Below are 24308 nucleotides of genomic sequence, written 5' to 3'. Positions count from 1 at the left end.
CTATTTATGCTACGGCTTTTGTGATTCAGGGGTCATTCTTAATGAATTGAGACAAAATTTAAGCTTTAGTGTAAAGAGCGAGGTACTGACGAGGGGGCAAACCCCCTCATATATGTAATAAAAACATGAGAATACAAAGGTTCTTTACGTAAGCTAATTTGTATATTACGTATATCTTTTACTAATAAAAAGATTCGTAAAAAAATAGAAGTCCTAGTTGCCTTTTTAATTAATCGAAAATCGGAGGGCAACTAGGCTTCCTCTCCCGCTCGTTTTTTCTCAAAATCATTCGATCCAAATTATGAGAAAGCCATGTAGCCAAAAAAAATAAATATGCAAATTTCGTTTTAATTATTCCTCTACGGAGAGCCAAAATAAAAACATGCATTGAATCAAAAACGTTCAGAAATTAAATAAAAAAAGAAAGTTTTTTAACTGAAAGTAAGGAGCGACAATAAAACTTAAAACGAACAGAAATTACTTCGTATATGAAAAGGGCTGCTTCCTCATCAACGCCCCGCTCTTTACGCTAAAGTTTTTTACTGTTTTAAAAAGAAGAGTCGAGAGAAAGAGTCAAACTTTAGCGTAAAGAGCAGGGCGTTGATGAGGAAGCAGCCCCTTTCATATACGAAGTAATTTCTGTTCGTGTTAAGTTTTAATGTCGCTCTTTACTTTCAGTTAAAAAAACTTTTTTTTTTCTATTTAATCACTGAATGAGAGGTATGACCAATTAAGTAAACCGCTTTATTTGAATTGCAATGGTCTTGTAGATTCAGCTTAATCAGAGGAATGACCACTTAACTAAACCATTTTATTTCATTTCAAATTGACTAATAGAATTTATGATACAGTATTGAACTTAACTTAACAGCATATATTAACACAGGCATAATGTAACCGCTTGTATCAGCACATTCATCGGGATGACCACTTATATCAACACTTTTTTAGAGGGAATTTATGGCCATCCATATCCCACCTCCAAGGGCCTTCAATACCCCCTTCCCCAACTTCCCCTTCTTTTTTGTACTTATTTATTTAACTTTGATTTTTTTTAACTTCAAAGTTTTTTCAACTTTTTTATGTCTTAAAATGACATTAAATATACTTATAACAAAAGAAATTCAGTTGACATATTTTCGATGTTAAAAGTAGAGTGTCCATTTCCCAGGGTGTAATTTCACAGTAAAAAAAAATATATATGGAAGAAGAGGAGGATAATTCTGCAAATCAAGGTTAGAATATTGGAAGTTATAGTGATGACAGTAGTCAAGCACTGTTCTCAAGCGTGGGCGCTTCAAAAGACGGAGAAGGATTTGTCGGCTGTTTTCCAGAGGAATTGTCAACGGATTCTTTTGGGTACCCGTCTGATTGACCGTATTTGAAACAGTGAGCTCTACTGAAAATAAGGCTCAGCTACTTTCTAGGGCTATGATGAGAAAAAGGTTAAGCTGGCTGAGACACGTTCAGCGACTAGAGGACGACAGATTGCCACAGATCGTCTTTTTGAATCAGCCATCTAGGGCCAAACGTAAAGCAGGTCGTCCTAGAATGGGGTAAGAGATGTCGGTAAGGAAAGAAGGAGCTTTTGGTCAATAATGTGTCTTCGAAATGATCTTTGAGATTCTGTCTCTCTTATTTCCTTCTTGGCCCTTTACACTAGTTTTTGTCAGAAGTCCTGCAATCGTTCTCGTATTATAAAGACTAATTTATTCACAAAAAATATAGTAAAGTTAAATGGAAGAGTTAAAAATATTTTCTGGAAAGAACTTCTATATCAGATCTCGATCTACTTTTTGCTCATACGCAAATAAAAAGACTGTGAGAAAGAAACCTCTAATCATCAAAAAAAAAAAAAAAAAAATTCAGTATTTTATTAGTAACAACAATTTTGAACAAACAGAACGAATGAAAAAATCAAAGCACATACAAGTTTAAACAAAGCGCTAAGGTTCCTTTCGGTAGATTGGTTTGGGGAAAAGCTTGATAATGTATACCATTCCTAGAAAAAGAATAAAATCAGACATCATTAAATTATAATACATATGAGTTGGTCTTAAGATTTTAAAATCATTTCTGTTCGTTTTGAGTTTTAATGTTGCTCCTTACTTTTGGTTAAAAATTCCATGTTGTTTCATCTAATTTTAATAATACGCATGTGACACCATAGACTTTGGAAGGTTTACAGTTAGGCTTACAGTTTGAATTATTTTAGAACTCTGTTTCTAATCGTTTTGGGTTTTAATATAGCTTTTAACTTTTTGAAACAAATCAAAGAAAACAGGCAAAAAATTTGTATATATAATACCTCTCCCCCTCCCCTAAGAGTCAGAAATTTAAAATCTATAAGAATGCATTTGAATATGCTACAAGACACCTGTGGTTGCTTGAACCGAGTAAAAATGCAGAAAAAATTGCCACATCCATGACAATCTATTAATAATAATAATAATAAAAAAAAAAAAAAAAAAAAAAAAAAAAAAAAAATCAAAAACCAAATCAATTTCTTGTTTGTTTTTTTTTATACTGGAATAAGCAAGCTGCTATACTGATGTTAGATGCATTTGGGTGCAGGAATAAGCAAATTGCTACGCTTATTTTAGATTCTCAGTATATGAAGGGTTGCCCCCTCCTCAATACCTTGGTCTTTACGCTAAAGCTATTAGCACTTTTTAAAAAGCTTCCTATTCTTATTGAAAGGCCCTTGCGTTTCATTAGCCGATCCTACAAATTGGGACAAACAGTCAAACTTTAGCGTAAAGAGCAAGGTATTGATGAGGGGGCAGCCGTTGATGTACAGAATAATTTCTGTTCTTTTTTAGTTTTAGCGTTGCTCCTTTTCTTCAGTTAAAAAAAATGTTTTTCTTTATTTAATTTCTGTTCGTTTTTCAAATAATGCAGGAAAATCTGGCTCAGCACCCATGAAATATACCCTCTCACTCTCACGGGAAACTCCACCGTGAAAATTTCATCCGAAGTAAAGTAACCTCATCCCATTAAGTTCCCACCAGACATTTCCATCCTCACTGAAAATCTCTATTCCCCGTAAAATTTCTTGTGAATGATTTAGCCAAAAAAAAATTGTCCTTAGCATACTTTCATTTGAAAAAGACTCATCTCTGATCGGTTTCTCGATCGCTCCGGAAATGCTCCCTTCCGTAGGATTTATTTTCTGTAAGTCAAAACACGCGGAAAATACCCCCCGGATAATTCCCTTGGATTTCCGCATGCAAAATTGAGTTGGCAAAGATAATGCAAGACAATTAACACGAATTTCGTAGAAGAATTATGTCGAATACTCTCAGTTTAAAATTTTTCCTGAATTCTTTATCCCCCCCCCCGAAAGTTTACCTCCCAAGAAATATTTCCCAAATGAAAATCTACCCTAAGCACAAAATCACAAGCCCCCTGAAAAATGTATGTGTACTTCCAAATAAGAAATACTATACGTAAACACTGGGCAAATTTCATAGCTTAGAGGCCTCTCCTCACGGACTCTGGGGGTCATTTTACCCCTAATGATATAGCTATTTTATCTTTCAACTACACTGAACTAAATAGCTATCTTAAAATTTATATCAAATAGTTTTGGAAATAAATGGGCGTGGGAGGGGGCAAGTAGCCCTCCATTTTTTTGTCACTTAAAAAGGGCACTAGACCTTTTAATTTGCGTTCGAATATGCCGTTTTTCAATCTTCTAGGACAATTATTTCAATACAGTCACCCCTGAGAGAGAGAGAGAAAAAAATAAAACAAATAAACACGCATCCGAGCTTGAAACTTCTACAACAGGATTCTCTGGTGCGCTAAATCCCCCTAAACCACCGCCTAAAATTCCTTGAATTGAGCCAAACTCATGTTTGTAGCAATGTCTGTTCGTTTTAAGTTTGACTTAAGTATTTATTTTAATTTTTAATTGTTTTAGGATCTAATATTTTACCTTTACGTTTGATATGATTATTTATTTTAATTTCTGTTCATTCTGGGTTTCAACCATTCTTTGACAGTAAATTCTGGTCATTTTCACTTTGAATAATTATAGGACTTTATTTCTTCTCGTCTTAAGTTTTAATATTGATTTTTACTTTTCTTTGAAAGATTTCTTTTCGGAAAGTTTTTTAACTTATCTTTTTAGAGCCAAAATTTTATTACTGGTTATTACAATGAAAAGATTTAAGCTTAAAAACTAAAATATTTAATTATATTTTAAATTCTTAAGTTGCATAAGGTGATCTGAGCATAGTCTCTGTTTGCATTTAATATAATCATTGTACAATTTTTTTTTCAATTTGAAACCAAGGATTAGAGCAGTTCTTGAACTAAGATCTTGATTCAACAGTACTTTACAGATAATATAATCTAAAGAATCATCATAGGCTAATATTCAAAAGATTATAAATGATTGAAAATGGAATAAGAAAATAAATACTCTTTGACCCAGCTCTCTTTGTTTCTGACTTTTGTTTCTTTTTAATTTTTTAATTTCTTTTCTTTAACTTTTCTTAATTTCTTTAACTTTTTAATTTTTTTTGTTTCTTTTTAATACTCTCCTTAACTTGAGCTTTTACTAAGTGTGGTGCGTAAAAGATATCATTTTGATAACCTGGATAAACATAATGTCTTCTGATTGAATTCAACAGCGCTCTCAAAATTCCCTGAAAGTTCAAACTTGATACTCTAACCATTTTTGAATTTCACATGTGTCCTTTTGACAACCTTGATGCAAATAGCACTTTTTGATTAATAGTCCTTTCGGCATACCCCGAAAATTTGACTTAATACCGTTCGCGTTCTTGATATATTACGCATACCATTTTGAAAACCCTTTCTCAACAAACTCTATATGTAAAAAATATGTAAACTCCGTATGAAAACCTCTCTCTCCCCCTTCAAATAACAAATTCCATATGTAAAAAATATGTAAACTCCGTATATAAAGAACTTCCCACGCTTACAGTTCTTACCCAGTGGGTGTGGGGGTCATGTAATTCCCAGAGAAAGAGTTATTATATAATTATACTATTTTGAACATAGTGACTAACTCAAAACTTGGATCGAAAGTCTTTGGGGGGGGGCACAGTTAAATGAGGCATGGCAAAGGATCTGGCTGCCCTCGAGTCCTTTTTTACTTCAATATTTGGGTTGGTTCGAAATTAGACACAGTCACAAGAAGTGACAGTCGAAAGTAGATGTAGCAGCAGTGGCAAGTAGTTGCAGCTGCAGCCGCAGCAGTAGTACTTCTAGTTAATACCCTTAACCGTTCCTAAAATATTGAAGATACGCTCTTTGATAACCTGAATGCAAATTGTTTTAGTTTTTTTCATTTAGTTCAACATCCCCCTAAACATACCCTGAAGTTTCATCTGAAATCCGTAGCTTTTCCGGACACACCCAGGATCAAATAATTCTACCTTCTCCAATGGGAATACTGCATAACTAACATCCCTTGTCCCGAGGGCTGTGGGGGGCACGGCCTCCCCACAGACACAATTGCTATTTCAAAATTCCAATAAGTGTTGAGGGGAAACATCTAAAAAAAGAAGAGAAGGTGCTTGCCCTGTGGTCGCTTTTCAACATCCTCCTCAACATGCCCTGAAAGTCTCAACTTAATACCCTCAGCCGTTCCTGAAAAATTGCTGATACACTCTGTTGACGACCAGCACGCATATGATGTGTTTTCATTTTATTGAACATCCCCCTTTACATTTCTCAAAAGTTTCTTCTTTATACCCTAAGTCGTTTTGCAGACCCGAGATCGAATATGCCCTCCTTTCGCAATAACAAACCCTAGATGTAAATAATGAGCAACTTTCATAACTTACAGGCTTACCTCCACGACCTTTAAGGTGTCATGCCATCCCCGGAGGGATAGTAATTTGACCTTCAGAAAGTTTTGAAAAATTGACTGTCTTAAAACTTTTGATTCGATGTCTTTAGAAGGGGTGGGGTAGCTAAGAAGGGCGTGGAAGGCGAATGGTTGCCCTCCGATCATTTTGGATTCGAAAGATTTGAGTCAAAATTCTAAGTAGTCACAGTTGCAAGTGGTCATGGTCACAATTAGTCGCGGTTACCAGTAGTCACAGTGGCAGTAGCAGGAGTAATAGCCCTGAAAGTTTCAGGTTAATACCTATAGCCACTCCTAAGATATTGCACACACGCCTTTTTTTATAGCCTGGATGTATACAGTTTCTTTTTATTTGGTTTAACACACCCCTCAACATTCCTAAAAAATTTTCCCCAAGGCCAGAAATATCTAGAATTAAGTTAGCAAGACGCAGACACAGTGATGTCTGCCATAGGAAGTACAGAAAACATCAAAGACGAATACTCATTACGTTTTACAAAATACAAGAAAGTTATTTTTTTCATTTTCGGCTAACTTGACGTCATCAAGATTAAAAATTTGCAAATATTGTTCTGTGTATAAAGCTCACCCACAAGGTAAATTCGTTTTGAAATAAGCCATACAAAAAAAAAAAGACAGATGAAGAGCACAATATTGCCCTCAAAAACTATTACCAAAAATGTATTTTTGCAAAAAGAAAATATTGCCAAAGATAAGAGAACTTGCTTTGTGACGTGCCTCGTATTTATGAGCTTTTCTGTTTTTTTTTTTTTTTTTTTTTTTCATTTTTTTAAATAATAGTTTTCTTCAGTATGTGATCTTATTTTTTATTTTAAAAAAGGAACAAACTTCTAAACTGGGCACAAATGATGTAAGTATTTACCCCTCCCCCCATCTGATTCAAATCCCCCTACAGAGGTTCATTCCTGGAAGAAATTGAACTGCTTTTACTTAAAGCTCTTGCTCAGCAGTGCCACTAGCATAGAGGGAACTAGTTGGCAGCGCTGTCAGTCTTCTCCAGGTCGTTCTGTCCCGTGCTAGTGATGGGGTCTCGTTTGAGCTGATATTGCGACTGAGGAGTCATTGGTTTATGACATCAGCCCACCTGGTGCGTGGTCTCCCTCTAGGACGTCGCCAGCCGTTTTCCGAGGGGTTGAAATCCGTAATAATCCTTGCAGGGATGCTTGACAGGAGGCAGAGTAGGTAGTTGTAACACTTCAAGGAATGAGCTTCAACTTGAGTTGAGAGATTCGCCAGGTTGAAAAAATTCTTCCTCAAACAATATTGTAATCTCAAGGAAGTTGCAGTAGGAAGGACTAATTTGCCAGCTCCAAGAAATTCTTTCTCGAAAAATCTTGTAATCTCAAGGAAGTTGCAGTTGTGGTGAACATATATTCAAACATAAAGGAAATAATGGCCAAAAATAAGTTTTAAAACATTTGACAAGTTATACATAAGACCGAGAAAGAATTTCCTCTAAGAACCTAAAGCAATAGCTATTGCACTGAAGTTCTTGTTTTATAACAAGGAATATCAAAAATAGTCATATTAAGAATAAACATTACCTAAAAAAATCATAAAAGCTGCGATAAGAAGAAGCCATCGGCCAAGACGCCAAAAACTTTGGATATGCCCCTTTAGGCGCGTCATTTGTGTCCCAAGTTTGATTGCATTGTCATCAGCAAGATCATTGCAGCTATCCAAATTCTAGAAGGAAAATGTATATATATATATATATATATATATATATATATATATATATATATATATATATATATATATATATATATATATATATATATATACTAGCTGTTGGGGTGGCGCTTCGCGCCACCCCAACACCTAGTTGGTGGGGGCGCTTCGCGCCCCCCCCAAGCCCCCCCGCGCGCGTAAGTCGTTACGCGCCATAATAGTTACGCGCCATTGTAGTTGTGTCCCTATGTCCCACCTGTGAATATAGATAGATATATATATATGGTTTTAACTACGTAAAACTTGCGAATATACAACATTCTTTGCTGTCCCATTGTCTTTGCATATAAATAGATTGTCAGGTTTACCGACTCTTGAACATGCAACATATAATGGTCCATGGGAAAACAATCTGTATTCAGATCTATACCTCATGATTCTAATGATTGCCCTTGAGCTTTGTTGATGGTGATTGCTAATCGACCATTCCCTGTCCCGGTGTCCCGGTCGTCATTTACATCCCCCTGTTTCCCCGGTGTCCCCGTTGTAGTTGTGTCCCTGTGTCCCGGTCGTCATTTATATTCCCTGTGTCCCGGGTCCCGGTCGTCATTTGTATCCCGGTGTCCCGGTCTGTATATACATTCGTTTTTTAGTTTTGTTTTTCTCCTTTATTTTTTTCCTTTTTTTTTCTTTTTTAGCTTATTTAGATTTTTAGATTTTTTAGTTTTTTTATTAGTTTTTAGTTTTTTTTTCTTTTTAGTTTTTTTGTCCCGGTCGTCATTTATATCCCCCTGTTTCCCCCGGTGTCCCCGTTGTAGTTGTGTCCCTGTGTCCCGGTCGTCATTTATATTCCCTGTGTCCCGGTCGTCATTTGTATCCCGGTGTACCGGAGTTGTGTCCCTGTGTCCCGGTCGTCATTTATATTCCCTGTGTCCCGGGTCCCGGTCGTCATTTGTATCCCGGTGTCCCGGTCTGTATATACATTCGTTTTTTAGTTTTGTTTTTCTCCTTTATTTTTTTCCTTTTTTTTTCTTTTTTAGCTTATTTAGATTTTTAGATTTTTTAGTTTTTTTATTAGTTTTTAGTTTTTTTTTCTTTTTAGTTTTTTTGTCCCGGTCGTCATTTATATCCCCCTGTTTCCCCCGGGTCGTCATTTATACTCCCTGTGTCCCGGTGCTTTGTTGATTGCTAATCGAACATTCCTTTTGTCCTGGTCGCTTTCTCTTTGAGTGTCGTCCTTTTTTATTTTTTTTATTAGTTTTTAGTTTTTTTTGTAGTTTTTGCCTTTTTTTTCTCTTTGAGTGTCGTCATTTATTAGTTTTTTCCTTTTTTTTTTTAGTTTTTTATTGGTTTTTACCTTTATTTTAGCTTATTTTTCAGTTTTTTCCTTTTTTTTAGTTTTTTTTATTTTTTATTTTTTTTAGTTTTTTACCTTTTTTTAGTTTTTTTAGTTTTTTAGCTTTTTTACTTTTTTTATTAGTTTTTAGTTTTTTTTGTAGTTTTTGCCTTTTTTTAGTTTTTTCAGTTTTTTTTTTAGTTTTTTATTGGTTTTTACCTTTATAGTTTTTTTAGTTTTTTAGCTTTTTTATTTTTTTTATTAGTTTTTAGTTTTTTTTGTAGTTTTTGCCTTTTTTTAGTTTTTTCAGTTTTGACGTCACCTGATCCAGTTTTTTCAGGTGACGTCACCTGACACATCCATCCATCCATCCACAGACAACTTATTTTTATATATATAGATATATATATATATATATATATATATATATATATATATATATATATAGATATATATATATATTTTATATATATATATATATATATATATATATATATATATATATATATATATTATTAATATATATATATATATATATATATATATATATAATATATATATTATGAGCAAAGTGATTCAAGAGGAAATGCCTGGCCATACCTGCACAAAGGCCGGGATGGCAAGGGCTATGATGAAAAAAGTCCACGGAGCGTTGTCTTATTGGACTCCTAAGGTTATTACTATTAACATCGACCATCGTAAATCAGCTTTATCATTTTACTGATTCATTAGTCAATTCGTTGTTGTCATGCCTGAAGTTCAGACCTGACACTGCCCATAATTCTGAAGTAATTGCGAAAAAAAAAATCCTAAGCAAGTGCCAAAGGGACCAGGGCAAAATGTACACAATCACATTTTGATCCTCCTCATCTACATCGCCCTTCTAACCCTCCCTTTGGTACCAGCCCTGCAAATCGATTTTGGAAATTATCTTAGACGTGGAGTAATGTCAGATGAGACCTTTAGGTTTGAGGACGACGAATTGTTAATTGAGGTTTCAGCGCCCTTTCAACTTTTCTCTTTTTCATCAACTTACAGGAAAAAAATAACACTGAATGCCAACAAGCCTCATGGCTTGTGTAGTGTTCTAAATAAATTAAATAACAATAAAAGAAATAATTTACAGAAACCAGTGTCATAATGTAGTGACATAAAAAGATTGCTTTATAATGTAGGTAAACAGAAAAAAAAAACATATTCCATACATGTATCACTGACACATTAAATATCTGATAATCGACGTATATACGAAGAGAGAGACAACCGCAATGAAAAGAAAAAAAAACACAAAAAAAGATCGAAAATAAACGCTGTTGCTACAAAAAATCATCAGCTGATAAAACAGCATTTTACAATCTATGGGTTCGTGGTAAGGAACTGCAAATAGAGAGCAACAAGGCTCAATAGCAGCTGAAACTCTAAAAACGTTATTTTGATATCAATCCATACATAAACAATAACTTTTAATGCGGATTCGGAATATACAAGATTCATTGAGTTTAGTGATATCCGTCAAGAGCTAAGAGCCTAAGAGAATTTGCATGATTTTCCAAAAAGGGAGTGATTTTCCAAACACCCCCAAAGAGTCAAGTAATATTAACGAAAATTACATCGTCAGATTCAGCGTATCAGAGAAACCAACTATACAGGTTTTAAGCTCCCATCTGCATAAATGTGGAATTTTATGGGTTTTTTTTTTCAAAAACAAGACCTCTTGCTCTTTCTTCGGTAGAGTTTCAAAATCAAATCTAAAAAAATGCGGAATTTTGTTGTTTTTTTTTGCCAGAAGAAAGATCACGGATGCGTGTTTATTTATTTATTATTTTTTTGTTATCCCCAGAGATGATCGTGTCGAGCCGATGGTCCAAGATGATCAGGAGAGGGCTCATTCAAACGATAATTAAAAGTTTTACAACCCATGATCCCCAACAGCTCCTGGGGAAACGGCTATAATTAAGAAATTTCCCCATTGCCTATTTATAGTATTTATTATTTGGAAGTATACAGACATTTGGGGAGGGAAGGGGGATTTTCTGCTGGAGGGAGATTTTCTGCTGGGCGATTTTCGACGGAGTGCTTTTCGTAGGGAGAAAAATTTTACAGGGAGGGAATTTATCAGGATTCCTGTACGAAATTCATTTTATTGGTCTTGCTTTCTCTTAGCCTAACCAATTTTACATGTGGATCTTTTTTGGAGGAACTGTCCGGTGAAAATTTTCAACGGGGTTGGAATTGTTTGTGGGTTTTATTCGTGGGGGGAGATTTTCTGCGGGAGATATTCTCTAGCTATTATTTACAGGGATATTTTCTGCAGGAGCACCTTTCTTCTTAAGTGGAATTTCCAAAAAAAAAATCCAAGGAGAGGAATTTCTGGCATGATTTGGAAGATAATTGAAAAGTAAAGTCTTTTCCAAATAAAAATATGCTAAGGAGAATTTTTCAGGTGGAAAGGTCAACAAGAAATTTTCTGGAGGAATTTCTGGAGGATGGAATTGTATGGGGGATTTTTTCGTGTGAACTGTATTTTTACTTGATAGAAACTTTGCATTGATGAATTTTTCGAGAGGGGTGGGTCAGTTCAGCCAAATTTCACGTGATTATTTGAAAAAAGATCCGAAAACAAATAAAAAACGATTTTTTTCACTGAAAATAAGGAGCAACATTAAAACTGAAAACTAACAGAAATTATTTCTTATACGAGGGAGGTTGCCCCCTCCTCCATACCTTGCTCTTGATGCTAAAGTTTGAGTTTTTGTCCTAATTTTGTTGGCTTTTGTCGTGAATATTAAGGAAGGGACAAACCCCCTCATATACGGAATAATATCTGTTAGTTTTAACTTTTAATGTTGCTCTATACTTTCAGTTGAGAAAAACTAGTTTGTTTTTTATTTAATTTTTTTCAAACAGGTTTTTATGGCACTTGGTGTTTACCAAGTGACATATAGCGATCGCAATTTCTGCCCGTCGGTCTGTCTGTTTGTCTGTCGGTCCCGGTTTTTCAAGTTCGGGCACTTCCAGATAAACTAGGACGATGAAAGTTGACAGGCGCATCAGGGACCAGGCCAGATTAAATAAGAAATAGTCTTTTCCCCGATTCGACCATCTGGGGGGGGGGGGGCAAGCGAACGAGATAGTTGAGGAGAATTTTGTTTACCGATAAAACAAATGATTGTTCTTGTTAAGTATGGCTTGCTGGTCTAGGGGTATGATTCTCGCTTAGGGTGCGAGAGGTCTGAGATTCAAAACCCGGACCACCCCAATTTTTACATGAAGAAGATCCGAAACTAGATACGTGTTCAATATAGCGATCACTGAAAGTTGGAAGGCGTATCAGGGACCAGACCAGATTAAATTAGAAATAGTCACTTCCCGATTCGAACATCTGGGGGGAGGGGGAGTTGAAGGACGGTTAATTCGGAAAAATTAGAAAAAAAGAGGTATTTTTAACTTACGAACGGGCTATCGGATCTAAATGGAATTTGATATTTAGAAGGACCTCGTGTCTCGGAGCTCTTTTTTTAAATTCTAACCGGATCCGATGACACTGAGGAGAGTTGGAGGGGGAAACCGGAAATCTCGGAAGACACTTAGAGTGGAAAGTTGGAAAAAGCCTCGTTAGAAGTGCCATATAAGCTCTTTGCTCTTCCGACCTCGTCACAAGTGTCATATGAGCTCTTGGCTCTTGTTTTTAAGAAAATTTGCGAAGCTTGTCAGAAGAATAGGATTTTGTGTATTTAAATACAGTTATCTCCAAAATGCATTTAACATTCTGAACGATTATGCTAAGAGGAAAAGAAAGTCAGATACTCCAAGTCGATTTTTTCCCCATTATATAGAATCTTTGACCCCAATCAAATTTAGTACTGCTTCGATTTTACAATTCCCAGTGATTTTCAGATACATGAAGAGCAAAGGACCATAACAACTAGATTCAGTTAACTAAATTGCAAACGATAAAGTTTATTCATCTAAACTCATAAAATGTATTTTTGAACGTTTACCTTTCTAAAGCTTAACTCTATGGCCAATACTGAAAAAGACAAAGGACAAACAATTCAATATGTTTAAATGAAAAATGCACAAACCCTTATTAAAAAACAACAAAAAGTCGTTACAAAATTTAAGACGATTTATTCAGGGGTCAAGGTTGAAGGGTGGAGGTACGCATAGCTCATGTTCGAGTTTAACCTTTGAGCCTGGGGAAAATGTTTTTTTGTAAATTCTCCAAGGAAATGAAGCACTTAGGGTTCGGGTTGGGCGATATGAGACGAAATATGGATTCATAAAAATAAATATCGATATCAAAAACAGTATTTTAAAAATGTATAAAAAAGAGCAGGATGGTAGCGTAGTATCTCCACCCTAAATAGGTCCCGAATGTCATTAAAAAAATCTGGAAGTCTTTGCCTTAGAATACACCTCTTTAGCAATTTTGACCCCAACCCTCCCAGGAAAAATTTCCTGCTTTTCAAAAAAAGCAGTAGCAATTTTTAATTTTATTGTTTAATTTTTAATTCCATGACCAAATGCTGCAGACAGACAAAACAAAAGTGTAAAACAAAAATAACACTAAATAATCGTAATATTGAAAAATGATTAATATTTCACCTTTTTTCAAAAGATCAAAGACGGGTGCGAACTTTTGGCAAAATGATTGCTGAGGCAATTTTTAATTTTATTGTAACTATTTACCATATTAACTATCCGAAAAAAAACACAAACATAAAGTTCCATGACCACATACTGCAGACAGACAAAGCAAAAATACACAGTGTAAAGCAAAAATAACACTAAATAATCGTAATATTGAAAAATGATTAATATTTCACCTTTTTTCGAAAGATCAAAGACGGGTGCGAACTTTTGGCAAAATGATTGCTGTAGCATTTTTTAATTTTATTGTAATTAAATAAAAAAAACAAGTTTTTTCAACTGAAAGTAAGGAGCGACATTAAAACTCAAAGCGAACAGAAATTACTTCGTATATGAAAAGGACTGCTTCCTCATCAACGTCCCGCTCTTTACGCTAAAGTTTGACTCTTTCTCTCAACTCTTCTTTTTAAAACAGTAAAAAAAACTTAGCGTAAAGAGCGCGACGTTGATGAGGAAGCAGCCCTTTTCATATATGAAGTAATTTCTGTTCGTTTTGAGTTTTAATGTCGCTCCTTACTTTCAGTTGAAAAAACTTGTTTTTTTTATTTAATTTCTGAACGTTTTTGAATAAATGCATGTTTTGATTTTGGCTCTCCGCAGAGGAATAATTAAAACAAAATTTGCATATTTATTTTTCTTTGGCTGAATGGCTTTCTCATAATTTTGATCGAATGACTTTGAGAAAAAAAGTGCAGGGGAGGAAGCCTAGTTGCCCTCCAATTTTTGGTTAATTAAAAAGACAACTAGAACTTTTGATTTTTTACGAATCTTTTTATTAGTAAAAGATATACGTAACTTATAAATTAGCTTACGTAAAGAAATTTTATTCTTATGTTTTTATTACACATATGATAGGGTTCACCCCCTCGTCAGTACCTCTCTCTTTACACTAAATCTTAAATTTTGTCCCAATTCATTAAGAATGACCCCTGAATCACAAAAGCCGTAGAAAAATGTTTGACATTACTAAAAATACTTTAGCGTAAAGGGCGAGGTATTAGGAGGAGGTGAGCCCCTCATATGGGTAAAAATTTCTGTTCGTTTTAAGTTTTAATGCTGCTCCTTACTTACAGCTGAAAAAAAACTTTTTCATATTTATTTTTTCATTTGTTTTTAATAATGCTAGTAAATCCTGCGCTCCCTTCATGGAAATTTTCTTCCCCCATGACAAATTCCTCGATGGAAAGTTCCCCCAGTATATCCCCCTCTTCTCAACCCCTCCCCCCAACCAAAAAATCCTCCTGAAAACGACAGACAAAACAAAAATACACAGTGTAAAGCAAAAATAACACTAAATAATCGTAATATTGAAAAATGATTAATATTTCACCTTTTTTCAAAAGATCAAAGACGGGTGCGAACTTTTGGCAAAATGATTGCTGGCAAAATGATTGCTGTAGCAATTTTTAATTTTATTGAAACTATTTACCATATTAACTATCCGAAAAAAAAACACAAACATGAAGTTCCATGACCACATACTACAGACATGCAAAACAAAAATACACAGTGTAAAGCAAAAATAACATCAAATAATCATAATATTGGTAAATTATTAATATTTCAACTTTCTTCAAAAGAACTAAGACGGGGGCAAACATTTGGCAAAATGAGTGCTGTAGCAATATCAAGTTTTATTAAAACTATTTACCATATTACCTATCTGAAGAAAAAACCCACACATAAAGTTCCATGACCACATACTTCAGACAGAAGAAAGGTATAGAGAGAAAAGATAAACTGATAAAGAGAATTATAGAGAGAGAGAGAAGAGAGAAGAGAGAATAGACGCTATAAAAATAACACTGAAAAAGAGATAAACAATACCTTTATGTCGGCGTTGATGATTTTATTTGATATCAGAGCTTGATCTTTCATCTCTCTGGCAAGACCTAAAATGTTGTCAATAGCTCCCTCCTCCTTTTGCCTTTGGTTTTCTAACAGTTTTTCTGAACTGATTTTTGTCTTCTCATCGGCCTTGCTGTGCCCCAGCAGCTTTTTGCGTTCATCTGAATGAATGACGTTTTTTTTAGAGAATGTAAAAAACATTAAACATCATTTATTTCAAAATAAAAAAAAAACTCAAATTGCGAATCTTTCATATATATGTATTTAATTCTCCCCATTCAATAGAAAAATCTTAATCCTCCGAACTTACTGAGACGACTAAATCGCAATCAAACAGACTTAAAGAGGATTTTTGTCTTGAGTTTTACAGTTACAGATGTAAATCTACATCTGTAATTGGTTAGTGTTTGTAACTCAAAGAAACCCTATTTTTGTATACAAATATCATAACGGTGGAAGACCGATTGCCAAACTCGTCTAATTCAGTGGGTGCAGTGCCAGGTTTTAAATTTTGGAGTTATGGGCTCAAGTAAGGTAACGGGCTTCTTTTTTTCCATCGGTAAAAAGTAAAATCCTTTTTGAGAGCAAATTATTTGTTTAGCACAGTTACACTTTTGAAAAATAAATCGATATTAGAATGTTTTACTCGCAGAGATGGATAAAAAATTTAAGTCTTTTCTCTTCGTAAATGAGTGTTATATTTCTATCCGATCGTCACAAAAGATTATACAAGACATTGTTTTCCTTTTTTATGCCAGTTACCCGACAGTCTTAGCTACTAGTACAATCTATTTTAGCAGAAGTATAATATTTTCTTTCGGCATAGCGGTACAAACATTTTTAAATTGTGAAAACAGAAGTTTTTGGCAATTATGTAACGAGATTGTTTCCTCATTCCTTATGAGGTAGCTAACTGTTTTGCTGTAGAAACTCGAAATTTCAGAGGTAAAATGGTGCCCTAGCATTTGCAGTTTCTCAGGGGATCTTGAGAAAGGTCCTGAAAATTTTTCTTCAAAAATGCCAAACACTTAAATAGAACTCTATATCTAAAAACAACAGATATAAACATTTTTAGACTGTATATTCATTGGAGGGAGGGAGAAAGCCATTAAAAGCATAATTTTAAATTACAAATAGCAGCCCATATCAACCTTCAAATAACTATTCTAAATAAAATAATGAAGCATTTTTTTTATTTTAAATGTTTTTTTCTGAGACATCCTGTTTCCAAAAATGCAAACATTGCTAGAGGTTATCATTAAAACTTTAAGGTTCCCCGCACCTCCAGAACTTAAGACTGGCCGCTTTGTAGAGTACAGAGACAAGAAAAGGAAAATCAGAAGTTATTAAAAGGGGAATCCCTATGAAATTCCAAAGTTTTTCTGATACTTTTTATGTTATCTACGCAGTTTAGCCCCCCCCCCCCCCAAAAAAAAAAAGCATAATAATTTTTTTTTTTAAACATAAAAAAAAGCATTCTTAGGTAAGCTGGGGCAATATCAATAAGCATCATTTTAGATAAATAAATAAAGAGGACAAAATACGAACAAGCTAGATGAAAAAAAAATCCCCATAGAAATGCCTTTTGGAATCAATACAAAAAAAAAAACCAGAAAAACAGAAAATTAGCAGCAAATCTATATTTATTCAAGAAAAGAGATTTCGGAAAATTCGAATATTCTGAAGATTAGTTTCGCAGCAAACAGCTTGCAGATTGTTATTCGACAACTTAATTTTCGAAATAGATGGCTTGGTTACAGAATTTTAAAAATATGAAAATACTGTTTTCATCAAGATTTCGTACTACTTTCAAAAGAGCAATTTGCACAAAAATCTGTAACAAAAACTAATGTTTCCTTATCATGGGCTAAGCATGAATGTATGAAAAGGGAAAGTTATTTATTCTAAAGAAAAGGAGAAAAATATAACTCCTCCGTAATACGACAATTATAAAATCGGCTTCATGTTAGCGACGACCACCTCTTTGAAACTTCTTAACCTGGAGTGTTGTGATAATAAAAAGGGCCCTAAAGCAAACCCTAAAGTGACCTGGAGTCCATGAGTGGCAAGTGACCTGGAGAGTGTTGTGTTAATAAAGAGGGCCCTAAAGCAAACCCTAAAGTGACCTGGAGAGTGTTGCGTTAGTAAATAGAACACTAAAGCGAACACTAAAGTGACCCGGGGTCCGTGAGTGGCAAGTGACCTGGAGAGTGTTGTGTTAATAAAGAGGGCCCTAAAGCAAACCCTAAAGTGACCTGGCGAGTGTTGCGTTAATAAATAGGACACTAAAGCGAACACTAAAGTGACCCGAGGTCCGTGAGTGGCAAGTGACCTGGAGAGTGTTGTGTTAATAAAGAGGGCCCTAAAGCAAACCCTAAAGTGACCTGGAGAGTGTTGCGTTAATAAATAGGACACTAAAGCGAACACTAAAGTGACCCGAGGTCCGTGAGTGGCAAGTGACCTGGAGAGTGTTGTGTTAATAAAGAAGGCCCTAAAGCAAACCCTAAAGTGACCTGGAGAGTGTTGTGTTAATAAAGAGGGCCCTAAAGCAAACCCTAAAGTGACCTGGAGAGTGTTGCGTTAATAAATAGGACACTAAAGCGAACACTAAAGTGACCCTGGGTCCGTGAGTGGCAAGTGACCTGGAAAGTGTTGTGTTTATAAAGAGGACACTAAAGCAAACCGTAAAGTGACATAGGGTCCGTGAGTGGCAAGTGACCTGGAGAGTGTTATGTTAATAAAGAGGACTCTAAAGCAAAACCTATGGATTAATAATAAATAGTAGAACCTTCAACTTCTTGGCCACCCTTTTTGTCCTTTTCCAGAAGTTGTTCTTTCATTTTTCTATCACAGGCAGCCTTGTAACGCTGACGGAGTATCTTCAAAGGGGTGTCTTCACCTATTGATGCTTCACCATGACTAACGCAGTCTAAAGCAGCACTCTTTTCTTCAACAGATGGCTGATAAAGAAAAAATAAAAGATACCAATATGAAAGTGCCACAAGTAATTAGCTATCTGCTATCAAACAGTAGATTGACCGCTTAGGAGAGTACAGAGACAAGAAAAGGAAAAACAGAAGTTACTAAACGGGGAATTTCCACTAAATTTCGAGGTTTTTTCCGATGCTTTTTATGTTGTCTGTACAGTATCCTCACCCCCCCCCCCCAAAAAAAAAAGAAAGTTAACGGCTTATCTATAGTAACTATACGCATTACATATTTCAAAATGACAACGGTAATTTTAAATCACCAACAAATCTTGTAATAACAAAAAATTAATGAAAACCTTGCTAAGTAAACTATACAAACCCCTTTCAGAATACGTTTCTAAGGAAATAAAAATCCAGCTCAATATAATTAGACATTTTCTTTAAGTTCTGGCTGAAGACATAGGACAAAACATAACATACTAACAGAGATCCTTAGACCTAAGGAAAGGCAATATATGACCAGAAAAAAGCTTATAATGACTCTCTCCATTCTATCTAAACAAATAATATTCAAACTGAAAAAAATAAGAAATTAATTTCGATTAGGCTGAGCTCATGAGGTTTTTGGAAAGTGATACTTCAAGCAGTTAAATCTCAAAATTTGGCAGAGAAAACACAAAAACTGGTTAGTTGTTTCACATTAATACATGTCTCTAAAGTCCATTTTCAGGAAAAAAATAAAGACAGCCTAATTTTTGAAAATTACAAGGGAAACTGAAACCAATTACTCCTGATATTGAACATCAAGAATAAAGAACAAAGGACCAAGGACTAGAAATCTAAAATAAGGAAGAATTCTATATATCAAACTTTAAAACAGCAATCATCACTATGAATCAAGAAATGACACCTAAAACAAGCAAAATATAACATGCACAGTGAAGACAAGCTTTAAACAAAAGTAATACATAAAATAAGGACGCTCGGTGACCGCAAAAAGCTAGAAAGCCATTTTCACTTCGCTGAAAACTAAATAGATTGTCTAAAATGAAACTGTTGTTTGGTATTTTGTTAGTTTGTTTTGTTTCTGTTTTTTTTCTTTACTTTTGAAAAGAATAAATTTAAAAGGATCAATGAAAAAAGAGGTATTTTTAAAACAGTAAAACAAGACGAATTGTCAAAATATGCTTTGTCTCTAAAATTCGACCAGACATAAAGATGGGTTACCACCCCTCATATCCTCCAAAATGCTAGTGTCATTTGCGCTTTATGGAATAACAGAAAAAAAATCTTACATTGAAAGTTTATATTATTATGCTGACTTTCTATATATTAAATAAAAAAAAAACTGATTTTTTTAGCTGAAAGTAAGGAGCGACATTAAAACTTAAAACGAACAGAAATTACTCCGTATATGAAATGGGTTGTCCCTTCCGCAATCCCTCGCTCTTTACGCTAAAGCTTTTAATTGTTTTAAAAAGTAGAATTGTGGCAAAGATTAAAGTTAATCTGTATTTTCCGATATACTTGCTTTTTGCATTACTAAATAAAAAAAGTGCTACTTTATATCTGCTGTTTCGAAGGTTTTGGGCCCCCTCCCCACCGAAAAAAAAAATTCCTGCGTACGTGCCTGATATATATATATATATATATATATATATATATATATATATATATATATATATATATATATATATATATATATATATATATATATATATATATATATATATATATATATATATATATATATATATGTATATATATATATATATATATGTGTATATATATATATATATATATATATATATATATATATATATATATATATATATATATATGTGTGTATATATATATATATATATATATATATATATATATATATATATATATATATATATATATATATATATATATATATATATATATATATATTGGTGTTGTTTTGAAGACGGCCCTAGGACACAGGGCCCAAATATTCACTGAATTGAATTCCACTGTCTTGAGAAAATTTCCTTATTGTTTCTACGTTGTTTTTGTTTGATATGGAAAGGCAGTGTGGTCTTCATCGCTATTTAGGCAAATTACAGGGCTCATAACAAATAAAGAAGCTTCTAAGTCTAGCTTAAGCTGGGAAGGTATTAATAATAAAATTCTAGTTGCTTATTTTACAACTAAAACCTGCAAGGAATTAGTCATAGTAGCATATGCCCCAGTAGAACTGACTAATGGAGATAGTAGTGATCCCATAAATTTCACTTACAGTTACAGAAACAAAAAAGCAGGATTTAATAGATTTTAATACACAGTTTGGTAAAAAATAGAGACTGATAGTATTTATATTGGTTGAGTATGAGACTGGAAATCTAAAATTTGAAAACGTAGAAGGTGGATGGAATAATTTTAGGGACATTGTTTGTAAAGTAGCAGATGGGGTTAAGAAATTGAGAGGGTGTAGTCAATCTTGACTTGTCCAAAATTAAAGATGGAATCAGGGTCTTGATCAGTGATAAGGAAAGGGTTAAAGAGAGATATGTAGAACATTTCGAGAATGTGCCAAACCGTGATAAAGTTACACAAAGTGACATAGGAAAGAATGAAAAAATTTGTGGCAATTTAGAAGGGAATGAAAATTTACTTTCCAAGGAAAAGTGAGAGACAAGACTAAAAGGGTTAAAAATAATAAGGCCTCAGATGCTGACAGTGTGCCAAGTGGGTTTCGGAGACATGGTAGTTGTGAAGTTAACGATAAACTGCTGAAGACTGTTAATATGATTTTTATAAAAAAAAGGGAAGTATCTACCGATTTAAGTAACACTTCAAGGAAACTCCTTTATAAGAAAAGTGATGAAAGTGATGTGGTATTTATAGACACTAGCTAAGTTTCAGTAGGAAACAAATTGCTTAGTATGATGATATTTTTTAGGCTTAGGCATGCTGTTTTAATGTTTAAGAAAAGAACAGCGTGGTTTTAAGAAGAGGAGAGGATGTATCTACCAAATTTTTACTCTTAGCTTAATAAGTTAGAGCTGCTTAAGTCATTATGCCTATTTAATCTTAAGTTTTACAAATTAGGAACAAGCATTTGATTCAGCCTATAGAAAAGCTTTAATGAAGGTTCTATCCTTGTATGGTATACCAGATACATAGAAGTGATCATTGGGTATGTACGAGAACAACAATGCTTTGGTTAAGATAAGAAATGAGGTTAGTAATTTGCACTCACCAATTTAATGGACTTTGTTCAAAGTAACACGGCAAAGGCAATAAGAGAGCAAGGAATCAAACGAGTTGGCATAACTCTCCTGGAATTAGGTTATGATGATGGGTTGAGTATCCAAGACGAAAATGTCAGCAAAATAAATGATATTTTGGATGTTTTGAGAAGATGAAGAGGTGATGTTGGATAACGAGATGATCAATCAGTGAGATAATTCACTTACCTACGTAATATTATTAGTAAAGATGGTGGATGCAGTGAAAATGTTAAAACAAGAATAGCCAAGGCCCAGGGTGTATTTTTCAACTGAAAAAGATTTGGAAGAACAGGAAGATAAGTCAGCGAATCAAGACTATAATATTGGAAAGTGATGGCAGTGGTCAAGTACACTGTTCTGAAACATGGATACTTTTGAAGACAAAGGTATTTTTTAAGTTATTTTCCAGAGAAGTTTTCTACGCATCGTTTTGGAGACCCGTGTTTCAAACATTAAGCTATACGAACTATGTGGTTCTATCCACCATAATGTGAGGAAGGTTAGAATGTCTAGGATGCATTTTATGGATTGAGAATGACAGATAGGAAAAAATTGTCCTTTTCTGCCACCCATTACGGGGTCCTGTAATGAGGTAGCAAAAGGTCGTAAAAAAGAATTTTAGAAAACTGAATCATCTTTGGAGGTGGTGAAGAGGGCTGCTTTGAATAGAATTGGATGGAGGAGGAATGTACGCAGCAGTGTTGGACCCAGAAAGCTTGATGCTGCAGTTGGTTGTTAGTTGTAGTAGCAGTGGTAATGAACAGACAGAAATTTTATCAGTAAAGACCAAATGGCATTCTAGACTTTTCGGCTGTTTATGCTTATTTTAGGTTTGGCTTATATGTTTGTTCATTATAACTTCTGCATGTTTCAAGTGTTATTTCTTTATTCACAGTAGTTTCTGCCGTTTTTTTAACATATAAGCCTTGTTTTTTTTTTAGTTTAATGTCTGCTCGTTTTTAAGTCGAAAATTTTTTGCATTACCCGGATTGCGGAAATGGAGAGGCATTACAACATTTGGTGACAAATATTCATTTGTTTGGATTTTGGACATCTATGCTTTGAAGTTATTCCAAAATCTATCATCACCAAGTTCAGAAATCTTTTTAAATCAGTTTATTCCCTTAATCATTTGCTGACTCACTATCACACATTCACTATTTCTCTATTACCATTTACTAAAACAAAACCATCAATGTTCCCACTTTGTTTAGCGGCATCAAAGCGATTCCAAATGTTTAAAATTTTGATCCTTATGAAAACAAAAACTCTTCCAAATTATAGAATTATGAATTTATAATGTATGTCCTTTAGTTCTGGGTCCTTTCATTCTCCTTTTATAATTCAGCATAAGTTACCTTAACTACAGTAACAAAAAAAAATAATAATTACCATTTCATCAGAGATAACAAGTCCTCGTACAATTTTTAACTTTTTAGTATATCCTTCCAGTGCTTGATTTGAAGGAGGGCTAAAAGAAGCAAGGCAAGTGTATCTTAAATAGTATGTGAAAAAGCAGTAAAATTTAACAGAACTTTTGATATGACGGTTTAACAGACACATATTTAATAGGCAAATGAGACACAACAACTGCATCTTACGAGCTACAGGGTTGCCAACCATAAATTCCTGCTTACATCAAATTGATTTTCAGTCATGAGAATTATTTTTGAACTTTTTGATTATCCCAAGAGGTTTTTGAGCAATGCTTTACTTCATAAAAATGTCGTTTCACTGAAGAGATTTCACATTTAGTCAGCATTAAGTATGCCGGTAGGTCTAGTCGCCACTGCTAGTGATTCATCATCAAATTATAAATTTCACTCACCCCCTTTATAAATTTACCTTCATAAACATCTATTAGCAAAACCTGTAGAATTTTCGATTATTCCAAGAATGACTGCTCTAACTTCAATTATGTCTTGATTATTTTTGTTCTTGGCTTTAAATTTTGTTTTGTCAACCAGAAAAAGATCAAATATTATTTGATGCTGCCGAGTACTGCTACTCGGCAGTTTTCAAAATTCTTGGCAGATTTTCTCTGAAAATACCATTTTTTCATGTGAAAAACACTTTTTGCTCAAAGAAAAGCTGTCAGAACACAAGCTGTACTGCTAAAGTATCGGCAGCTTTTAAAATTCAGTCGAATTCTGCTACTGGCAACTTTGGAACTTTTTTCCTACCTGGTTGGCAGATACATAAAGCTCCATGTTCACGATTTTTTTCAAGCTAAAAATATAGTTAAGAACTCTAAGAACAATAGCAGCTACTAAATATAGGAAACAGATAAACTAGTGCAAAAAATCGGATCAGCTAATGTTCTCTGATATGGCTTACAATCTGACTTGAGGAACTAAAAACTATACAAACCATTAAATTGCTATTTCCCTGAGAACAATTGTTCTACATAATCCCATTCGTTGACTTTCCAAACATTGTAATGTTCTTGAGATCAATAAAAACTAAGCAACCACATCTGAAAAAGAGGCAGGGGCTAGTGGACATTCTCCAGCCCGATATTCTATTGCTAATGCTGGTGTTACAGAAACACAATTTGCCAGGAAAAGCAAGGAAATTCATAAGCGACCACAACAGTCTTCTTTGGTCGAGTACTGACAACACAAGGAGAGCTAGCTTTGGACAGATACTGATTTTCCCCAAGGGGCTAGGAAGGTGCTGATATCTTGTAACACCGTGCCAGAGCGTCTCCTATTGATCGACCTTCAGCACCGTTATGGAAGACCCTT

General features: G+C 34.3%; 1 protein-coding gene across 1 annotated transcript; it reads right to left on the bottom strand.

Moving 5' to 3' along the window:
- Positions 1 to 1854: 1854 nt before the first annotated feature.
- LOC136038032 (vesicle transport protein USE1-like) lies at positions 1855 to 23139 on the bottom strand. Its single transcript, XM_065720973.1, has 5 exons — positions 22954 to 23139; positions 18163 to 18334; positions 15354 to 15535; positions 7411 to 7552; positions 1855 to 2002 (listed from the first exon to the last, which is right to left on the bottom strand). Exons 1-5 carry the CDS (start codon positions 23122 to 23124, stop codon positions 1947 to 1949), a joined length of 723 nt encoding a protein of 240 aa, XP_065577045.1. The 5' UTR covers positions 23125 to 23139; the 3' UTR covers positions 1855 to 1946.
- Between the last annotated feature and the right edge of the window lie 1169 nt (positions 23140 to 24308).

Source organism: Artemia franciscana, chromosome 17 (assembly GCF_032884065.1).
Source record: "Artemia franciscana chromosome 17, ASM3288406v1, whole genome shotgun sequence".
In the NCBI taxonomy this organism is placed as follows: Eukaryota; Metazoa; Arthropoda; class Branchiopoda; order Anostraca; family Artemiidae; genus Artemia; species Artemia franciscana.
The sequence above is the reverse complement of the archived record's forward strand: the minus strand, read 5'-3'. Positions and strand labels throughout refer to the sequence as shown.